This window comes from Priapulus caudatus, unplaced genomic scaffold (assembly GCF_000485595.1).
Source record: "Priapulus caudatus unplaced genomic scaffold, Priapulus_caudatus-5.0.1 Scaffold300, whole genome shotgun sequence".
Classification (NCBI taxonomy): Eukaryota; Metazoa; Priapulida; class Priapulimorpha; order Priapulimorphida; family Priapulidae; genus Priapulus; species Priapulus caudatus.
In genome coordinates, this window is record NW_014577361.1 from 259491 (window position 1) to 283476 (window position 23986).

A 23986-nucleotide genomic window follows, 5' to 3' on the forward strand; every position below is an offset into this window, starting at 1 on the left:
TATATATATATATATATATATATATATATATATATATATATATATATATATACAGAGCAGATCTGATATAATGCGGCAGATTGAAATCCAAAACCTCAGACCGTTTGAGTCCGCTTTATGTCGAGTTTACACTTTTTATAAATAGGCTGACTGAGCAAAATAGTGCACTTTCAGTGTATCAGACTGGGCAAGACCTACCCCAATAGACAGATATTTATAGATATTTTAAGAAAAAAGAAAGAAAAATGGGTGTTAACCAATTCCTAGTTAATTGAGGTATAGCCTTTGATTAGGTTATCAGTGATTCCACGTTATATCGGACCTACAGTATACACGTGCGTGTGCATGTGTATATATATACCCAGTGTGCTGACCATACTGGGTGCTAATATGCCAAAATGTCACGTCTCTGCATACGCCACACCTATCGCAGCACTATACATTGGTCTTCAATGAACCACACATAGTGTTCACGTTTACAGTGACAGCACTGATAACACCTAACTGTGTGTTAGGTTTGAGCTGCCTGACATTGACACCTGTTTAGCTTGGTTTAATGCAAGCGGTACATTTACAATATTGACAGGTACAATATTACGCGGTAATTAGCAATATTGACAGTTTATTGTCGATGAGGACCGAGATACTCGGTATTTTTCCGCGTACTTTGCTGCACCTCAGTGATAATCTCTGTCCTCTTGCAGTCTCTCTAGCAGTGTTTTAAGCTTTGCAAATGACGGCCTCTGCTCCGGAGTCTGAAATGAAACAAACCATCAATCAGAGACACAATCGCTAACGGGTTTTGGTGCTGGAAAATTCGACCATTCTCCCGCAACGTAGTGTACAAGGGCACATGCTCCCCAGAACGTTGCTAACTGTCTGCAAAATAGTGCATTCTAGTGAATTATAACAAACTATTTTCACCTAACCCACAAAACAACAGGTCCTCTCATATCAGTATAAGGTAAACTTCTGGCTATTTATAAATATTGTCAAGAGCTAATAATACCTAGAGTGTACAACGGAAAAACGGGAAAATAGTGCTATTTCACGACAACATTATTCTACTTTCCCTGCGAGTCTATAATAATTTCATGGTATTGCATTAAGCAGAATTCTTTGCTCTCTAAAACAAGACCAACCGCTTGTCAATACGATACTCCTAGGCGGAGATATCGGCTCCTAAACCTCCCCTCCCACATGCCAAACGCCGCCTCGAATCCACTTCTGTCCCCATCCTTCACGCGTCTAAGCATTTCGGCTATCGGTTTCCGTCACCGCTTGGAGCGCTGATAATTGATGTCACATGCCCAAATTTGGTACTCTTACTAGCTGCGTTGTAGAGACTTAATTAAAAAAACATTGCCGGCTCCATCATGACGGGCATTAGCCGTGCTAGGAAAGATAATGGGAGATAAGGGCATAGGCGATGCCCCCGAATGTCACCTATGCAACTGCACCCGAAAATCATTCATAAAATTATGGCGGAAAAACCGAACTCTCACGAAGCAACGCTTAGCCGCGTGAAGGATGGGGACAGAAGTGGATTCGAGACGGCGTTTGGCATGTGTGAGGGGAGGTTTAGGAGCCGATATCTCCGCCTAGGAGTATCGTATTGACAAGCGGTTGGTGTTGTTTTAGAGAGCAAAGAATTCTGCTTAATGCAATACCATGAAATTATTATAGACTCGCAGGCAAAGTAGAATAATGTTGTCGTGAAATAGCACTATTTTCCCGTTTTTCCGTTGTACACTCTAGGTATTATCCGCTCTTGATACCATGAAATTATTATAAACTCGCAGGCAAAGTAGAATAATGTTGTCGTGAAATAGCACTATTTTCCCGTTTTTCCGTTGTACACTCTAGGTATTATTAGCTCTTGATATTGTATTTTAATGTTCAATGATGACAAAAATCATTGATCACTGGGTGTCACTAGTTAATGTCTAGAAAGTATGCTGCTCTTCACCTGGTAAATTTACTTCTTATAGAGATAACCACAGTAAATAAATGGTAATGCAGCCACCAATAACAAGATTGCTATTAGAGTGATGAAAAATTTAATGGAAGACAAAAAATTTTCACAAAAAATGTCATTTGCAAATTTACACGGTCACTGATTTTAACTCTAATGCACGAAATACGACATGTATGAAGAAAGCCTACATATCACATGAAATGACAGAGGACCGCGATGCTACAGTCAGTAGCATCCTCACCTGTTCCCAGCAGTTGCGCATGAACTTGTAAACCTCGGGAGGGCAGAATCCAGGCTTCTCGAGACGGAAGCCACGCTGCACCAGCTCCACCGTCTGCGTATTGGTCGTGTTGCGACCGTACGGCATCTTGCCTCCCGTGAATACCTCCCACATCAGGATACCTACAGCGGATAGGCACGCCATCTATTCACTGATTTATTTTCGCATCATCACAGTTTCACATCATGTCATATTTTGCCCAGGACTGATTACTATGTGATGATGCTTATGATAGATATAAAAGTCATTAACTTTCACACTCAACCACAGAAAACTATAATCTTTTGTAAGATAATAATCGATCCCTTAATCAAAATAATCTTGGGGTCCTTAATCTAAGAATAACCTCTTAATAAAGATCAAACGTACAAACTTACCAAACGCCCAAACATCTGATTTGCTGCTGAACCTTGCGTAACCTAAAACCTCCGGTGGTGCCCATTTGATGGGAAATTTCGTACCACCCGAACTTGTGTACTCGTCATCCAAGACATACCTGCAACAATGACAATTATCATGACAAGTAAAAATTGGTCTCATAGATAAGGCATCCGAAAACATACCTACAGCAGGTAATCTTATTAAATTGTATAAATTAAGTATAAATATGTATAAATTATTAAATTGTAAATACAAATAGCTCAATCATAAATTAAGCAGAAATCTTCAGAAGATCTGCTAATGACAATAAGATATGGTGGTTGATAGTACCATAGGTGGTGGCAATCAGAATATATGGACTACCGAACATCAATATGGCGGCTCATCGGACAAATTGCGATTAATGCGATAAAATGCGGATTAATAACGATGCGTTTCAGACGGAGTCTATACGGACATCTCTGTAGATTCACCATCTATTCTCTAACGCACGTGTTCAGCCACGCGCGAGCAGGCCTACCTCGCGAGCCCGAAATCCGCGACCTTGATCGCATTGTCATTGCCGACGAGGCAGTTTCTTGCGGCGAGATCTCGATGAATGAAGCTGTTCATCTCGAGGTACGCCATCGCGCTGCACACCTGCACGCACATGTCGAGCAGCAGCGCCACCTGGCTGACGATGCGTGACTCGTTCTTACGCAGGTATGTCAGCAGAGCACCTGTCGTCGAAAAGGACACGGATGCGCAAAACGTGCTAAATAATATTCAACTTTGTAAATAATATTAAATTTGTAATGAAATTTTGTGTGTGCTAATATTTAACTTGGGCTAAATATGCAGGCACTAACAATCCAGCAGATTAAAAATAGCATGGAGGAATTAGTTACTTCGATTCGTGCCAGGCAGGGAAATAGAGGAAACATCCTGCTAACAGTGTTTGTGCATACCATGCTTCATGAATTCTGTTACGATCATGATGGGCCGTTGCTTGCTGGATACTCCATACAGCTGCACCAGGTTAGGGTGTTGGAGTTGCCTAGAAACAATACAGTGAATGACTGAAGCTCAAGATATTTGCGAGACTACTAAAATAGCTTTGTATCAGCATCACAAAATTAAAGCACAGAATAAACAAATGTCACCTGCCCCTTATGTTTAAATTTCATGCCAATCAAGTCTACACATACACAAATACACCCAATGTCAGTAAACTAAACACTCACGGCTAGTTAGACGACACATAATATATTCTCAATTTCAAAATCAACGAGACAGTACACAAAGTACATACGTCATCACTTTAGCTTCAGTGATGAAGTTGCCTAAACATGATACAACAGACAGCAGTACTTCACGAAAACATCCGAGTCCTTCAAACAAGTCTTACAGCACACGCTGCTAAGACAGCGGTCAACTAGTTGCAACTCCTAACGTTGCTGCAATTAATATTGATTAAATATTAATATTATTAATTTATTATTAAGTATTAATATTAAAGCCGCACAATGCGCATCCAAATGCTAATTTCTCCAGTACTAGACTAGCAAATACTTCGTGGCATGCATAATCACACTACCTTATGACAAAATAAACTCTAGTTCCTCCCATTTCACTGCGCGTTTGCTTAAAACCAACCAGAAAGAGGTGAGAAAACTGGCATTCTGGCACCAACGCCGACTTGTTTGCCAAACAATTTAGCCTCGAAGTGGTTAGGTGACGTCACATGTTTTTATCTTTGCTACACCCGTACCGCTGTACCGCAGCACCGCTGCACGGTTGCTTGGGAAAGCAACGCGAAACTGTCAACAACATCGGAGAATTTGAACAACATTGGAGGTATTTTCAAATACCTTTTATAAGACAACGTGCAGTGAAATGGGAGGAACTAGAGTTTATTTTGTCATAAGGTAGTGTGATTATGCATGACACAAAGTATTTGCTAGTCTAGTACTGGAGAAATTAGCGTATGGATGCGCATTGTACGGCTTTAACATTACTAATGGCAGCACATACGTCATCACTTTGGCTTCCTCGATAAAGTCGTCTTCACTCATCGTGTTCTCCTTCATCATCTTGATTGCGACCTCGATGCTGCCTCGGAACAAGCCCCGCCGCACTACCTGCAATGAGCCATCATAGACAATGCATAGATCACATCCACGACGCATACTTCTTCTTCCTTAACTTAATGGCTTCTCCCAAGGAAATATGATCAAGCCCAATGTTTAACAACTAAAAAACTAAACCTTAATATCTTAAGTGCTGTTAAAACCTCCATGCACCTCAATAAACCTGGCAACTCTTACTGCAGATTTACAACAATACATTCAGACAGTGATTCAACTCACCCCAAACTGGCCACTGCCTAATTCGTCCAGCAATGTGAGTTCACTGGGGTCGATTTCCCACTTGTCTAAAATGCAATTACCAAGCAGAATAGTAAGGTAACTAAACAAGGTCGACTTGATAAAAACTTAATCCACTGATATAAATGTCACAGACAAGTGTATAAGGAAAATATACACAGCATATACTAGAATAATAAGGATTTTCGTAACAATATTAAGAGTAATTTATTTATACGATGAATCTAATTCACCTGTTAGCAAGAGTTAGTTACCAGATGGCAGTAGGTGACATTCAACATAGCAGACTCACACACTTAGCAGTATGCTTGTTTCAGTACAAAACTTTCTAAACTACTTGACACTGTGGAAACTAGAAGCTGAAAATGACTTTTTTCACTTGCTTACTGCAAAGAGAATCCAGCTACCAAATCGAACCTGTAAATCATTTGAGGGAACTCCAGAAAATATCGTTTATAAGCAGATGCCTGTTCTACAGACATGGTTTCACTGCATTACTGCCACTCAAGTGAACCCCAAAAAGCATTCTTTTGAGACAAGCACATATGTTCTATAGCAGTGACTGCTATCATATGTCTAACTGCAAACGTACCATGACTTAGACCAGCAGTTGTTGGCGCTACTCTTAGATTTCCACTAGGAGGGTTGCGCAACCGCGTAACCAAACCTGAAGATCATAAATTAACATAACATAAATTAACTTCCAATAACTTCTAACAACTAGGGGCTCGACATCTGAAACATCACCAATAGTTATGACTATCATAAGTCTGAAATTGAAAGAGAAATGTGCAGTTGAACTATACGTCCAAGATATTCGGACCGGGAATTGAAATGTTTGACATTGACAATATTCCACACACAACTGCGTACAGGGAAGTGACGACTGGACATTCTTACCACCACAGTTGTGCTTGTGATATTGGATGAGCTCAGGAATCGTTGAGAACAGGTGTTTTTCCGACAAGTAATACTGTCCATTCGGCTGCTTTTTGATATGATAATGCCTCACTAGCAGATTCGGACTAAAAAAAACACGAACAGTGTTACCTAAAAGCAAGGCATTCTCTGAACAGAGTGACATCAATAAAGTAAGTATACTCTACATATTTAAATATTTAATACTCATTAAAAAATTTAAAATGTGATTTATAAAATACATGCAACACAAAAACGTTTGCATGTCGATTAGGCAATTAAGGCACATCAGAAGACTTATGGGATGTCACAAAATAACTTTAGCTTTGAAGGCATGATGGAATTGACAGGTACTAAATTCCTTGGGAAAACCCTGATATATATATATATATATAAATATATATAAATAAATATATATATATATATATTCATGGTAGTGTGATAGAAGCAGAGCACTTTAGCATGCCAACTCAAATTGCACACCTCCTGGAAAACACGGACAGTGTGTAGAGGCCTGGTGTCGAAGAATTTCTCACGGCAAAGCAGCCCTCCTTTCCGTCGGCTCGTAGTAGCTCCTCTGCCCTCTGCCTGGTCATGTCTCTCTCATACCACCTACAAACATAAGCACATGTCTCTTTCTTATCACCCAGTGGATGAAAAAAACGTACATCTTGTATCCCTCTCATACCACCTAGTACAACTAGTCAAAGGCTTGAGATAATACAAAAACTGTAATTTTGGTAAACATTTATGATTTTCATGTCGCTATGTATTCATTCTCGGTTGCTCTGTATCTTTCTCTGTTGACATAACACACACACATAAGCGGGCATGCACAAACACAGATAAATGCATGTGCACTCACTCACCCACCTAGAAGCACGTGCACACGCACAGAGAAATGCGTGCTTCTATGAAATTTAAATGACCACATCACTAAGCTGGTTACTCACTCGTACTGTTCTAGACCAGATGCTGTTTTTCCTTCGACGTAGTTGCTTGGGATAAATCCAACATGTCTAAAAAATATTCACACAGATTAGATATAATCTATTTTTACAAATTGAATTTCTTTCGCTATGTACCCTATAAAATACTGATTGCTAGTAATAAAAACAAAAAAGTGATTATTGCTCATTTGACTACCCACAATTGCTACAGGTGTGCCTCCTTATTAGTGGTGTACATGATCATCAATATTGTTGACGTCTAGTCATTTGGTTTCATAATCAATTTAATCAATCATGATATCCCGCAGATTTAATTTAATTTTGACTAATTTGAAACTCTATTGCAGATGTCGAACAACCTGTTTGCTTGCCCATACTATACTCCTGCAGTTCATGGATCGGATAAATCCAAATATAATCCTATTAAACCCACATGTAATTACTCTGCTTATATATACATACTGGTTAAATCAACACTTTGTCAACAAAATCTGGAACCATGAGGAGAACACATTTTTGGCAGCTTTCTCATAATTGCTAAAAAACCTGCATGGCTTATATGGCTGTATGGCTCACATGTTCACACATTTAGCACATGTGCCAGATCCACATAAATGCAACTGACTATATAGTGATGATTGTCATGAAATTTAAACCAAACCTGTATATGGAGACCACTTGAGAAAAACTCCCAAAATTGGCCATCATAATACAGGTTTTCATTCCTTAGAGGTAGTTATACTGCATAACTCTCACGCGAGGGAAATGCCAAAAATGTTTTTTTATAGACAGGTGGTTATTCTACAGAAGTGGTTTCAATGCATAACTGTCGTTCGAGTTAAATGCTAAAAGTGCCCTTCATAGACAGGTTCTATAGACGTAGTTTCACTGTATAACTGACGCTTAAGGGAAATGCTGTAACTATCCTTTTTAGACTAGTGTGGCTGTTCTGTACTGGTGTCTGCTAACAACGGTTTTATCGCGTAAAAACAAACTTTGATAATTACCCATATTTGTTCTTCGCTTGCCACCAGTGATCCCTCGAGTAGTCTAATATCTCATATTCCTCACCCTGGAGTGCATATACATACAAAAATTGATAAAATGCCAACTTAAACTAATGCAAGAACAAACAATTACAATTAAAAGTATATTTAAAAGCTTTATTTTAACCGTATGCAGATTCCTGATGTAATATTTGCTATTTCCTAATATACAAATCAAGTATTATTAAAGAGATTAACTCTTTAATTTACTCACATGTAAACATGTAAAGTATAATATAGCATTCTATTACCTACTAACGTCTGTACATATCAAGCTTTAGTGTAGAAAGACATTGTATACAAAAACAATGAATTAGTGATGGGCACATATAATATAATCATATATATATATATATATATATAGAGAGAGAGAGAGAGAGAGAGAGAGAGAGAGAGAGAGAGAGAGAGAGAGAGAGAGAGAGAGAGAGAGAGAGAGAGAGAGAGAGAGAGAGAGAGAGAGAGAGAGAGAGAGAGAGAGAGAAGAGACGAGAGAGACAGAAGAGAGAGAGAGAGAGAGAGAGAGAGAGAGAGAGAGAGAGAACGAAAGGGAATGCGGGAAGAGATGGAGAGAGAGAGAGAAAACGAAAGGGAATGCGGGAAGAGATGGAGAGAGACGGGGGTGAAGTGGGAGGAGGAGAGAAAGAGAGATAGAGGCAAGAGAGAAACAGGCAGAGATGCAGAGAGAGACTAACTTTACTAGCACCTGTAAATAGATAGTCTAACATTGAATGCTGTACCTTTTCCAAAGCCAGATCACCTCCTTCTATGGGCTTAAAGTTGTACAGTGCTATCACAGATTTCTTTGAAGTTGAAGAAGATGGCTAAAATGCAAAATAATGAGTTTACCAACTTTTCCAATACATAGCTAACCCTAACTCTATATGAGTCTATATAAACATACATTCTCATACATATCTGCAATGAAAACGGTGCTAAATAGTATGTGGCCTTGATAACTCTTCATTGAAGGAGATGTTTGCCTTGGTGTCCCTCCAACTAAACATAGCGCCTTGAAATTTCTGAGTAAACCAAAGGCAACACTTGAAATTCAACACAGAAAATTCTGCCCTTGAAAGACACCGACCTGCTCCGGGGGTTTGGTCCGCGGTATCGGCGGAATGCCAAGTAGGCTCTTCTCCATCGCTGACTCCTTTCGTCCGTTGGTCATGTCTGGCGAGGCTTTGCTTGACAGTATCGTCGAGGTTTCGCAGCCGGCGTCGTATCTCGCGATCTTGTCGCAGCAGCTCCACTTGCCGCTGCTAAACACTCCCGGGTGATACGTCGGCGACAGCACCTCATTGTTCCTGCACACTAAAACAGGGTAGTGGCAAGAGAACAACACATTAAAAACGTTACTACGAACTATTACTGAAGGCGCTGACGGCATACAACGTGAATTGCACACGTATCATTAGTGGGGAAAACGACAATTAACTAGGAGAGCAACTAAGAGTGTTACTCTAAATTGTTACTGAGAGTGCTGATGGGGTGTAGTGTGACGGAAGAAATAATCCGTATATTTTAACATTACCGTGAACAACAATGATTAACGAGAAGAACAATATTTGGCTCGTTACTACAAATCAAAGTCATAAGCTAAGAAGATTCCTAGGAAGAGGGCAAATTTCCGGCGAAAAAAAAACGGGTGAAGGGAGGGCACAGGTCCCAGTCAACGTGCAGTATGGCGGGGGTGGGGGTGGGTGAGCATTTCAGAGACGACTATGTGATGGTTCACACCTGTTTTAGAGCTACGTACATTTGTAGCTGTTTTATATTTCTCTTTCTAAACCTAGAAGCCTCTACAACCAGAGGCTACAGCTATTACTCAGAATCAATAAACGATGAGTAGCCGTAACCGAACCCAACGAATAATCAACAATGCAAGCACTGAGCGTGGTCACAGCATAAAATCTTCAACGTAGCACTTTTAAATGTTCAATCTGTGTCAACAACATTACGCACCAAACTTCAAAAGTGCAAACTTTACCACGACGCCTTGGATTTTAAATAGGGCACACTTTTATTATGCCGAGTACAGCTATCAACATGAATAATGTCCGCGTCACAATGCAGTCTAGCACGCGTGTTGAAGAAGAGCATTTGCAGCACAGCCTCAGGCACTAACCACTCTAGCATTTACTCACTATAATACTAGCGCTGAAATAGAATGATTGAGTCACAGTTATCATGCATCGGGCTACCAGCAATCCCGTATGACTGATGGCCTAGCACAACACACTGTACAGCTGAACAACCTAATATTAAGAGAATAATACAAGATATTTGCGTCACGAGTAAGATGATGCTACTTCATAATAGGACTCTTGTGAGGCAACATAACCCAATTCCGATAACATATATAAGACTGCAGATACTACATCCTCGCGGAAGCAGAGTGCTGTGTAAGATATAGTATTTCAGATGAACCTATTGCATAAAAAATTTATCAACATACTTTTTATCACGAAGCCATAATATTTTCCAAAGCTGGTACATCGTGGCGCAGCAGTATATAATATTACTGTGCGGGAAGAGTTAGAGACGTGAGTAAGCAATGCCTCAAATCTGTAACGATATATGCACTATCAGCTATAAGCTAAACGGTATCTATGCATCTATGGTAAACGGTATCTAGATGCTTATTAAAGTATGGTCTCCTTAATCTACATTACACATTCAGGCTGCGATCCTTTAATGTTAATTTGCACCCCTTTCACCTTTAAGTTCTTAACCCACATAGAGGACGATATGAAATTAAAAGGGGAATTGTGGTAAACAGGGATACTGATTTTTGGGCAATATTTGCTGCAGAATTAATTAAAAAATCTTCTAGCATGGTCGGAGATTATGCTGTTAATTATAATATACATATGTCTATATACTTGTCTCAAACTTCTGCACTGACAAGGTAACTAAATAAAATCACGTAAATGTTGAACTTTGAACAGATACATTGTCGCTCACCCATTAGCATTTACGAAAAATGAATTGCTGTATGCCCTTTCAATTTTTTTTAAATCTAAGAAACTGCGCGTAAGCATAAACATACCCATGGACAAATGATGCATTCCTCTGCACATGGTAACCATGGTGACAATTTGGACGGATGCAGCGTTTCGCAAACTCAGAAGTTACCGTAAGAACACGATGCAGGAATACACGCAGCGCATCTACTCCAATAGATTAACGTGCTATAATGCAATCGTGTTCCAGAATGCAAACAATATAAGTCACACCGAAGATATGGATCACTGAGCAAACTGATGGCATGGGGTATTCCCCACAGTTTCTGATCAAATGGAGATCTTGAACCACGATTACAGATACACTACGGCTCACTCTCCTTCATTCTATACACAATTACTCAAAGCGGTCGTGTTTTGGTAAGTTTACCAGTAACTTCGAAAATTCCAAAGTGAACGTAGTGCTATCTCTTCCCCGAGTGCCAATACACCGTCCGCAGACATCTGTATTGTGGCAGAATCAATGTTACATAACGCTTACGTCGGCTGGTTAAGCACACGCTATGAAAAGGCACGGCAGGCACCCATGCAGCGTTGGTCGGCTACACTGTCATCTGTATCAATGATCTCTTCTTGCAGACTGTTCACCAGAAAGGTATTGACACAGAAATGTTACAGCTGCCGGCACACGCAGTCAGGCGAGTAAACGGCTGCCAATTACGCAAACCACACCATCACCAACGCACACGGACAGACACACACACGCAAACGCACGCACGCACGCACGCACGCACGCACACACACAACACACACGCGCGCGCACACACGCACACGTGCACAGCTACACGCACACACACGCGCGCGCGCACGTTCACACACACACACACACACGCGCACGCACACAACACGCCCACGCGCGCACACGCACGCGCACATACACACACACACACACACACACACACACACAACACGCAGCGCGGCGCGACAGGTACATCATGGCACCGACACCACACGAACATTAGACACCGGCGGCGCAGCACACACGCGCAGGCACACGCACACAAGGTACATAGGCCGCGCAGCACTACGCCACGGCACAACACAACACAGCGCACCACGGGCGAACAGCACCACAACACAAACACGCGCGCGCGCGACGTCACAAACACCACACAGCACAACACACATCAGCGACGCACGTGAGCATCGTCAATTCGTGCACACTACATAACAGTCACACAAGCGCGGCGCGCACTTCAACAATGCGCACGCACACGGCGACACAACACATCAACGCACACAACAAGGAGGCACGCCGCGCACACGGCACGCGCAGCATAACCGCACAGTTACACAGCACACACCAACACAAACACACACACCATGCCGCAAAGATGATTTGGCGCACACAACCGTCGCAAGACGCACACGCGACAGCTCACAAGGCACCTGCACACACATCATACGGGCGCAGCACGCAGCATACCATCAAGCCACGCACGCATGCCACGGCAACAAGCACAAGCGCCACAGGACGCGCGCGCGCACTGCACGAGCGCATCATTCGAAACAACACAGCGCGCGCGCACACGCAACAGCGGCACACGCATCACTTTCACGCACGAGCGTTGTCTTTCAACTGAAATTACGGGGATTTAGTGCATCCCATATCCTTGTGATGTATAAAAAATAAATCGATTCTCAGCAAACACCCCATTTGTCACCCTAAATACTGAACACGCAGAAGATGCGTGAATGCTATATAAGGTGGACGTAGAATAAAGGAAATTCCACTAGCAACTGAAAAGGAGTCGCGCGTGAATGAACGCACCACTCAAATCTCAAAGTTGAGAATGATTTTCAACTAGCTAAGCTAGTCTCCTATTGAGCTGTTAGTGTTTGAATGCCTTTACTAAAAGCTTAGGATTGGAAGTGCATAAGGTGTGTATACAGATGAATAACGCGTATTACAGTAAGTGTTACAAATATTAAATTCGATATCGGTTTGAGGGGGCACAGGGCCAGGGAAACGAAAATGTTGAAGATTCTTTGATTGAATGTTTCTGAATAATGTATAAATCCATACATTTAGTATATATATAGTATAATATAATATAGAAATATAATATAATAGATATATATGATCAGGGAATTAGAAATTAACTTTGAACACGGATCTACCGCAGCAAAAATGAGGGAGTCGGCAGTCTGAGGATTCAAAATTAAGAAATTAACAATAACGATGTGCTTATTTTTAATATTCATGCGGTTGCACGTCTGCCAAATTTCTTGTGGAATTAGCTGAAAAAATACGGTAATCAGCGAGGCGTGTGCTCCAGAAAACAACTATTTTGTATGGCGAAATTTTATCAGGGAAGTCACACGATCCTGCATAATTTCAATCAGGAGTCCGAAGTAAATCAGGAGAGTAATTTGAACTCCGGACTCCGTAATTTCGCACCGCTGTAATATTATCTGCTACGATGTCTTTGGCCTCAACGAGGCTAGCTTTAGCATGCAATGCAGTCATAGCTTGATGTGAGCTTGGCAAGATTGCAGCAACAACGCGACAGAAAGAGACATGCCAAAATGGTATGTGCATTTTATAAGCGTGGTTACCGTGTTTTATGTCGCGCAAATCTAAAGCGCCCGTTCTAATGTTTCGTACATGCGCGACCGAAAACAGGCGAGTCGATCAAGTACAGAATGGACATTTGAGAAACATTAGATTCAAGATACGAAATCGAAACTGTAGCGCGTCTCTAACACCGCAGGAGCGTCATATCGTTATCGGCATAAGCACTTTCACGCAACCAGTCATAACACGTAAAATCTGTTGGTCACGATTCTCAGAACATTAGAGAGGGGACCCACTTCAGCACGCATCGAACATAAAGCAGACGTTCGATGCCCCAGAACTGCTCACGCATTTAGATTATACGTGAAAAGGCAGAAATTTCTCGAGGCGACACAAGCAAGTTTTATAACAATCAACGAAAATGCTCTGACACGTCGCGATTCGGGAGGCACTACGCAGTGCGCTTTTACTTTCGCAACAGCAGCAACGATGAATAGATCATTCAAAGTCATGAACTTCCAGAGACTAGTACTACACAAAGAATGAAAGCATTGGTGAGTCATGCGTCCCTATCAGAGATGGAGCTAGAGGAGGCGTCTAATAAGTCTGTCGGCTCTAAGAATGGGTGCAGCGTAGAGATGGAAGAGATAACGATAAATCATTCCGGCAGGTTGAATGCAACGCTGACGTTTTACCAGAGAATTCCACGAAATACTAATTATATTAACTACGCTAATTATTATAAGCTAAGTATCATTGCTGTGGTTTTGCTTTGGTACTGGCTAATCTGGAATGCGTAAATTACTTGGAGTCGTTATTCAATCTCTATATCGTTGCGTAGCTAGTAAGTTAGTAGTCTGATGTCTAGTTATTATGCCTTCTCATCTTTAACCGTTTGTTCGCTGATTGTTATCTATCACTATTCCGCCTTTACTTGTTGGTTATAAACATTATCAATGTTTTTACCTTCTTGTTTTGTTGCTCTATTGTACATAATATAAAGTTCTACATTACCATGTCTGGTAATAAACTCTAGTGTTTTAACATTAATATAGTGTTCTTTGATTTTCACTTGTGATGACAATGGACCAACTTGACTTTGGTTAATAGTTGTTGCAAGTGGACAAGTTTTTTGTTTTCACCATGCAGATGCCAAAATGTTGACTTTGTGGGAGCTTTGGTTGCACTAAGTGTTGGTGTTTTATTAGTGCCGCTATTGCAACGATAATTAGCTGAAGATGCTGTCAGTCAGCACGCCTAATAGATCAATTGTTGTCAGATGGATCATTTGTATCATTAAGTTAGACGAGTTCATATTTTCCGGATGATCAATTAAGAAATCAACAACATAACTTCACAACATTAGTTAATGCGAATATGGAAAATAAATAGTAATAGAAAGTAGTCAATGAACGTAAGCTCACCAAAAAAAGGACACAAATGAGTGAGTAAGAAGAGTCAGATTTTAATTGAGCAACGCATGACGGTTAACATTATAGAAAATTGCATGCAGTAATCGAATAACTAATTATAAACAAAGAATCACAATTTGATGACCGGGTAGTGGCGCTATACCGTTTGTAAGTGATGGGCTTTAAATAAATAGGTTTGCTGCGTTCCGGGACATGTTGTAAATCTTTAACTCTAATATAAGACGTTAGTTTTATGGCAGGTGGAAGGAAATACAAATTTTGCATAAAGATATTGTCAATGAAATCTTGTAAAACGAACTACAGACGAGTGTGAAGCCAACAACATGTTTGTGTGCTATATAATAGCTATATAATTGCAAACCATTACGTAATTTTGCTTTTTGTTTTAAATATCAAACACCTAGCCTATTATGTCTCGCAATACCAACAAGTGCCGGCGGAGACATGGCTCATACTTAAAAGTCACTGCGGTGACTCTGTGTGGAGTGGTGGTCGTTTTCTAGTAAATCCTGTAGTCCCAATGTGTTCACTATACACGCCGAAACAGATGAATGCACAGGGATGGTAACGGTAACTTCTCAAAGGAATGTTCGTTGTATCGTTATAAAGTTGCATGAAGATGGCGTATAACGTTTAAGTGTCTTCAGATTTAAAGATGGAAGTCCATTCGTAGCTAAGTAGCAACAACTAGATTTTCAGAGACAGAATAGGTAAGCACTCATCCATTTACTACGGAAGCCTACAGGCTGCAATAGACGAGTGCACTGTAATCCAATTAAAGCAAGGCAAATAACTACACATACCACCAACACATGCACTGGCAGTTAGCCACTGCAGTGCATACGTAATAGTAACATACTGACAGTAGCAGAAATCATAGAAATGAAGATTAAGGCAGCATAAAACCTCTTAACCAAATATTAGCTTTTGAAATTCACTGTGACATTGTAGCTCATACATCCATGCATGTATATATGGTGATGTCTACTAGTCAAACACCGGCATGAAATCTTTCTAACAGACAGTCAACAAACTCATGTTTAATTCCTACCCGCCCCCCGCCCGCCGTCTTGAGGGTCAAAAGGTTATCTGACCTTTACTCTTTCGCATGTAGGTCAAGAAGTAGATTTCATGGTGCTTTCAATAATGGCATAAAAATGCTTAGGTCCTGTGAATAAACAAAAAAATTTTATTCCAACATCGTTGGCCGTCAGACCGATGTTCATCAAAAATGTCTAAAAATCTGCACTGTCATTGACCCTTTTGACGTCTGTGACTCAACAAATTTCGGCACAGTGATGGTTTTTCCTACAATGATGCTATACATCCGGCTATAGCACGAAGCCTAGTAGGCCGTTTAGATTTGTCGGCAAATTTGCATTTCCTCCCTATACATTAAGTAAGGAGGAATGTTCGCCGTTCTTTTACACGCTCTTGATCTTTGACCTTTGACCCACATTGACAATTCCCAATCGTTTTCCGATTACGCCCCCCCAGCCCACCCCACGTCCAGAATATCGTGACGCAGTGGAGTCGAGCCGTTAGATTGTGTGCCGAATGTTGACAGACGGTGAGTACGGACGGGTAATCGGACGGACCGGACGATCATGAAGTATCTAGCAAGCTGCATCTGACTATGTCAGATGAGCTAAAAATGAGCAAAATTCGTTGAACCTGAACTGACTAATGGCAATTCCCATTTTTGCCAAAAAATTGCCGTGGCTCGAAAGTACGTCGACTGGCGTGCTTCAAAATAGGACGTTCAATATGGGAGCATAGCAGTAACAACTACACCCAATTTCAAACATGTGGGCCAAACGGTTCCTGAGTTATCGTTGACCGAAGCGAAATGTTGACGGACGGACGGACGGACGTACGACGGACGACGACCCATGGCAATAGCTCAGCTTGACGATGTCAAGGTGAGCTAAAAACTACTACGAGTTTGCTCTGTTAATTATTTATAGGCCATAAAAAACAAATAAACAGTAAACTTGTGCCTGTATCAGATTTGCAAAAATGAAATGTGACGTTGCTGCCAGAAAACAAGAGTGCTTGTTTACTTGATGTATATTGTTCTATACTGGTACTCGACTATTGTATGTACTACTAATACTATATTATATATATATATATATATGTTGACATGGCAATAAAGGTAACATAGTGTATCTACTTTGAAATGCAGATCGGTGGACATTTGTTGAAAACCACATTATATAAGTGTTCTAAGACTGTATACTGTAGACTGTACAGTCTTCTATACTGTATACACTTGGTGTTACGCAAGGAGTACAGGTAGGTATCAGAATGACTAAGAACACGTGAGAACGGTTGGAAGAACATGTGAACTCATTGCTTTAATGAACAATCGCTGTCTGATAAAATTGATAATGCAAAACAAAACAAAATGGCCACAGCACTTCGTCAAGCGGAAAAATCGGCACGGAATCACAGATTTTGTTGTTGTACAGGGATCATATGCATACGCCAGGCAAAGCATTTTTACAGTTCTGAGTCTTCCTAGAGCATTCCAGGCCTTTAAGTAAGGTGGGTTTTTACCTCCGCGCAACGGAGTTGCAGGGAAGTAATGTGATCCCTCTCGTGTGATGCGTTCGTGTGTGTGTTCGTGTGTGTGTATAGCCAGCAGCGAGCCAGCTGTTATACACATGTATACACGTTACATGCGTTGGCGCGATCGATTCAGCACCAGCTTGCCTTAGGCCGTCCAGTCAGCAGCAGCTCACCTTAAGGCGTCCAGCCAGCAGCAGCCAGCAGCGAGCCAGATGTTATACACATGTATACATGTTACACGCTCGCGGAGGTATGCACTCTTTTTGAGTGCCCTCTGTCTAGTTTTAATAAGTTTTTCCGACCCTTACAATACTTATAAGGTATTGCTTGCGTGACAGCAAATGTCAGTGTAAAGCTAACGTGTCTTTAGAACAGACATTGCTACTTTCACCTTAATATGCAACAATTGAACTTTTATTTGTTGACTCCTTGTTAGTATGATTATATAATGATGCTATTTGTTTCTCATGAGATCCTTTCCCTATACTTTGTTAACAGTAATTTGCATAAGGTAATAAAGATGCTCCTAACCACTGTATGTGTCAACAAACCAAAGACATATGCGACCCGCTCCCGCATAATACGAACTAAGTCGCAAGTCATTGTTTTGAGTAATGAGCACGCACACATGTCAATGCTGAAAATGGCCTACCTGGACAAAAATGAGATTTTTACAAAAATAAGTTCCTAAGTGCATATTTAATCCGGATATATAGGTTCAGATATCTCTAGATTATTATGGTCATTTTTAATTTAAAAAAATAAAAAATAAAAAATAAATTTTGAGCGGCGACGGCGCCCTTCAAACCGGCCCCTGGCCTCTTAGCCCCGACTGGGCCCCTTACCCGGAACGCTTTATCTCAAAAGCTGCATATTCCGCAATAAGTCGGGTTCCGATCTTCAAATTGCTGTAGATCGGTCAATTCTTTAGATATAGCCAAATATTATATATCATTTTAAAGGTAATTAAATGATCTATTCAGATATGCACATAACTCAATTTTTTGAATTTCTTACTTAATCCTGGTTTTGCTGGAGCGGGTCACATATATGCAGAGTTGCTATGCATGCAGAGGCAAACACACGATTCTGAACTTTCAAAATGTCTAGTATTACACAACAAAACTATCATTACCTTCTCGTAAACAATGTAGCCAATCACTCTGTTGATGGATGGAGTTACAAGTTATATACAGTGTGAAGTCCTTCCCACCATCCCTGTACCCTATCTGTGAACAACCATACATGGACACATATTATTATAGACACATGCAATTAAGTACAACCACCTAAAAAATTTGCTTGCACATGTATTCACACTATTGTATGAATGTTAACCCGTAAAGGGATACTAGACTCTAGGATTTTACTGCATACAACTGTACTTACTGTAACACTGTATAACAAATCGTCTATACCCACACGTACTTGTTACCAGATACCTAATTTAATTGTTATAATTAATTATACATCAACGCTACAAAATTTGAACGGTGCCATTGACACCCGCGACCGTGCTGCCACCCTGAAAAAGTTGCGCATTTCCCAATATATTTTTCACGTTACAGACCGAGGGCTAATCACAAAGGTGCAATTATATTTATACCTAAATGCTATTTAACCGAACGATGCTCATTTTAGGACAAATTTATCTATAATATAACTGAAACTATATGTCGTTTATAAGATATTACAATCCTTTTGCGTTTAAATTAATAAATAAGAAACACCCTCAGTCTGTAGCCCTTGGCTAAAAAGTCGTTATGCGCAACTTTTCAGATCGTGCGCTTTGAGTGGCGACAATGTCGTTGTAATCAAACTGTAGTCGTTAGTTTTAAAACATTAAAAAAAAATTATTTCTAATAGTGATTGAACCATGAAACTTTTTATGTAGCATAATATTAACCTAAATTAACTGAAAATAACCATAGAACCTAGAGTAAAGGATCCCTTTAATTGTTATCATTTACCTGTAATGTGAATTTTTTATTAATCGCAGATTCCTCAACCTCCTCCAGGACTTTAACAGCTGATAAACTTATCCGACCTTTCTCTTTGTCTTTTTTCTGTAAAATATGCAATAATCTAGTTGAAACAAGTTTTAATTATTCTACATACCAACTTGCTCAAAGCAACACACAGAGAAGTCTTGAAACTGATCAACATTGTTGCACCCATTTGTCTTATTCAGCACACTTTGGTACTATTATATGGCTAGTACTTACATGTCCAAACGTCTAAACGATTTTTAGCACTTTCACTCTGATATTAAACAAATTCAATTTACCCAATAACTAAAATTAACAGTGGATATTGTGTTATTGTCATGTAGTCGAAATAATTAAATTTGTGCTTTAAACCAAGGTCACTAGCTCAAATGCCATATATAACTCATTACAGGTTTCGTACTCCCAAGGAAAGACATTTTTCATGACTTTTATGGGACTTTTCCAGGCCTTAGAAAGTCTATTTTCCAGATCCCTGAGAATTAACCCAAATGCCTCGTATGTTCCAATCAACAATTAAGAACAAACTCTTGCCTCAAGCAAGTTTTATTGCATCTCAGGCAGCAAACAAGCCTATATCTTTAGTAAATTGAACTTTATACTATCTTCTGTTATGTGTGGACACAATAGAAATGAGCTCACTTTTCAGGACTTTCCAGGACCAAAGATAATTAATAATAACCTATTTTTAAGACTTTCCAGGGCGATGGCCTATTTTCCTGCACTTTCGAGACTAGTAAAATGGTAATTTAAATGTCCAGTACTTTCCCACTTTTCCAGACCTTCATAGAAACCTTGGAACTACACATGAATTCAGTACTCTCAAGATGATCTCCTATCGACAAACCTCTGCCGTGCCGTCGTAGTAGATGAGGTGTGTGTTGGTCAGCATGAACCAGCGCATCTTGTAGTTATATGGCTTGATGCGGCTCTTGCCCAGAGATCTCTTCATCATGTACGTGAGACGGATTGGTTTGATTCCGTCAGCGTCGGCCCGATCCTCCATTATCTAGGGATAGGTAATATTAGCATGAATGAGATCTTAGAGAGAACACATTGTATGTTAATCTATAACAAGTGCCGCATAGCGACAGCGCTCATCTAACGTCTACTGCGGTGACTCTGTGGTGACCTACAGGATGCTTTTGCCTTCAACGAGCTAGCTTCACTGCACAGTCCTAGGCTGATGTCGCTGCAAGATGCACAAAACCGGACAGAAAAGAGAACATGCCAAAATGGTATGTGCATTTTTAATGCGTGGTACCGTGTTTTATGTCCGCGAAATCTACGCCCGTTCTATTGTTTCGTACATGCGCGACGAGAACAGACGATCGAGCACGTACGAATGACTATTGCGAGAACATTAATCAAGATACGAAATCGAACTGTACGCGCGTCTAACCCGCAGGCGTCATCTCGACGCATTAAGCCACTTTCACCAACAGTCATACACGTAAATCTGTTCGTCACGTTCTCGGAAATCATTACGGACGGGCCCGCCTTCACGGCACGCATCGAACATAAAGCCAGACGTATCGATGCCCCAGAAACTCTCCCATGGCAGATCATCCGTGAAAAGGCAGAACATTTCTTCCAGGCGCACAGCAATTTTACTACAATTCACGACAATGCCTGACACTGGCCCGATTCCGCAGGCACTCGCGCTTACTTTCGGCACAGCAGCACGATGGATTGATCATTCAAGTGTCATGAATACTCAAAGACTGTACTACACAAAGACTGAAAGCATTGTGAGTCACTGCGTCACCTACTCAGAGATGCGAGCTAGAGGAGGGCGTCTAATAAGTGCCTGTCTGTGCCTCTAGAATTGGGTCAGCGAGAGATGGAGAGAGATAACGTAAATCCATCCCGCAGGTGACTGCAACGCTGACGTTTCACCAGAGACTCTAACGAATACTAATTATATTAACTAATGCTAATTATATAAGCTAATGTATTCATTTGTCTGTGGTTTTGCTTTGCTACTGCTAATCTGCGAATGCGTAAATTACTTGGGAGCCGTTTCAATTCTCTATTATCGTTGCCTGTAAGCTAGTAAGGTTAGTAGGTCTGATGTCTAGTTGATGTTATGCCTTCTCATCTTTACCTTGTTTCGTTGATTGTATCTATCACTATTTCCGCCTTTACCTTGTTTGGTTGATAATACATTATCAATGTTTTTACCTTTCTTGTTTTGTTGATCATTGTACATTATAATTGTTTCTACATTTACCATGTCTGGTTAATCAAACCTTCTTAGTGTTTTTACCTTATCCTAGCTGTTCTGTTGATTTCACCTTGTGATTGACATGGACCCAACTTGGAAATTTTGGTTAATAGGTTGTTCAAGCTGGACAAGTTTTTTGTTTCACGCATGCACGCCAAATTGTTGACTTTGTGGGACTTTGTTGCAAAGTGTTGGTTTTTATTATGCCGCTATTGCAACGATAATTAGCTGAAGATGCCTGTCAGTCAGCAAGCCAGATAGATCAATTGGTTGTCAAGATGGATCATTGTATCAGTTACATAGACGAGGTGTCATATTTTCGGATGATCAATTATAATCAACAAACAATCATCTGCACCAACCAATTAGTTAATCGAATATGAAAATAAATAGTAATGAAAGTGTCAATGACACTGTAGCTCACCACAAAAAAGGACACAAATGAGTGAGTAAGAAGAGGTCAGTTTTAATTGAGCAACCATCGACGTACATTATAGAAACGATTGCCATCTGTATATCGCAATAATAATTTATAAACCAAAATGAATCACAATTTGTGACCGTAAATTTATAGAGAGAAAAACACAGTAAGTCAAATAAGCATTTTTATTGTTTCGCGACAGCGCGTGGCATGGGGTGTTAGTTTGTAATGAAGAGGAGCATTTGAAAAGCATTTACAGATTATCAATATCAGTAATACTAATAATAGCCAAAAGAGAGTAGAAAAACATTAAGACTTTGGTAGTAAATACATTTCGTGTTTATTTACTATAATTTTATCATTGAAACATTCCAGGTGCCTGTGACACTGTGTCAGTGTGTCACACAGTGTGTGCTAAACTATGGCTGATAGGGTCTATGTCTCCCTGGGTACTGCTGGAACGTACCCTGGTAACTATCTGATATGGTTAGGGTTAGGGTTAGGGCCTAGACTCGTTAGTGGAGTAGGTGAGGTACGGTCCGGCATATTAAATAGGGTACGTTCCGGTATACCGGACCGTACCCAGGGTACGTTCCGGCAGTACCCAGGGACACAGGCACTTGAAGTTGAAGCGTTTCAATAAAATATAATGCTAAATATATACGAAATCTATTTACTACCAAATTCTTAATGTTTCTATACTCTCTTTCACCTATTATTGCCAACAGTTTCCTGTAAATTCCGTCCAAATCCTATCTGCAACATACGCTGCCGGCGGCCATTGCTTTCGCGGCTGCACTGTGCACGCTTACGCTCATAGGGTCTATGTCCACCAGGGTACTGCCGGAACGTACCCGGTATACCGGAACGTACCCTGGTCACTATTTGATATGGTTTAGGGTTAGGATTAGGGTTAGGGTTAGGATTAGGGTAGGGTTCATGTTCGGGTTAGGGAGTAGGCATAGGCGACTCCCTAGACTCGTTAGTGGAGTAGGGGAGGTACGGTTCGGCATATTAGATAGTACCAGGGTACGTTTCGGTATACCGTATTCAGCGAGTTACCCCGGGGGACATAGACCCTCTCAGCCACGCTTACACTTATATATATATTAGTATATAGCACTATAGCACTATAGTATATAGTAATATTATATAAATAAGTGTAAGTGTGCACAAGTGCAGCCACGAGAGCAATGGCCGCCAGCAGCGTATTGTTGCAGATAGGATTTGAACGAAATTTACGCGGAAACTGTCGCAATAATAGGTGAATGTCTAAAGAGAGCATAGAAACATTAAGAATTTGGTATAGTAAATAGATTTCGTAGTATTTATTTAGCATTTTATTTTATTGAAACGCTTCAAGGGCCTGTGCCCAGGGAGACATAGACCGTGGCAGCTAAACTATGGAGTACGGTATGGTTTATAATCGGCAGTGGCTACGGTTAGCCGTATCTTAATGTCTCGAGGCTACGGGTACGGGAGTCCATTCGCTTTCATACTTAACGAAACAAAGATGGCGTGGTGGCGCTAGATTTCGAAATAACGCCTTGGGAAATAAATTCACGATTTGAGTTTAGTTGAGCTAGAACCCTAATCCTAACCCTAAACCTACCCTAACCATAACCCTAACCCTAATCCTAACCCTAACCTAACGGAAAAAAAGGGGCTTGAACGACCGACGGCTACCGTACCTCCAGCCACTGCGTTTATAATCAGCCACACATCACCTAGCTATTGAACTGTTGCTGTGCAGTTTTACACGGCTGGGATTAAATAAGTGTGGCTTTATATAAGGTTCCCGAGAACAGTACTTTTCAATCACTAGACCTATCCTTACGTTCGTTAATCTTGAGTTGACTTTCCGC

At 40.6% G+C, this 23986-nt stretch overlaps 1 protein-coding gene across 4 annotated transcripts in view; it reads right to left on the reverse strand.

Annotated features, from left to right (window-relative positions):
- Positions 1-30: 30 nt before the first annotated feature.
- LOC106808735 (tyrosine-protein kinase Btk29A-like) overlaps positions 31-23986 on the reverse strand; it is a 30068-nt gene continuing 6112 nt past the window's right edge. The window contains exons 1-18 of one of the 4 annotated variants that reach the window (XM_014811568.1): positions 23959-23979; positions 20321-20482; positions 19438-19533; positions 18603-18696; positions 9004-9230; positions 8657-8740; positions 7881-7945; positions 6877-6942; positions 6407-6535; positions 5906-6030; positions 5598-5672; positions 4988-5052; positions 4653-4759; positions 3587-3675; positions 3160-3358; positions 2636-2754; positions 2220-2380; positions 31-755 (exon numbers count right to left, since the gene is read on the reverse strand). In XM_014811568.1, coding sequence (XP_014667054.1) covers positions 678-755; positions 2220-2380; positions 2636-2754; positions 3160-3358; positions 3587-3675; positions 4653-4759; positions 4988-5052; positions 5598-5672; positions 5906-6030; positions 6407-6535; positions 6877-6942; positions 7881-7945; positions 8657-8740; positions 9004-9230; positions 18603-18696; positions 19438-19533; positions 20321-20479 — 1938 coding nt within the window. In that variant the 5' untranslated portion in view covers positions 20480-20482; positions 23959-23979 and the 3' untranslated portion in view covers positions 31-677. Of the gene's footprint in view, positions 756-2219; positions 2381-2635; positions 2755-3159; positions 3359-3586; positions 3676-4652; positions 4760-4987; positions 5053-5597; positions 5673-5905; positions 6031-6406; positions 6536-6876; positions 6943-7880; positions 7946-8656; positions 8741-9003; positions 9231-10374; positions 10485-10968; positions 11531-18602; positions 18697-19437; positions 19534-20320; positions 20483-23958; positions 23980-23986 lie in introns of those variants that run through there. The other 3 variants (XM_014811567.1, XM_014811570.1, XM_014811569.1) reach the window with 3 other exon arrangements.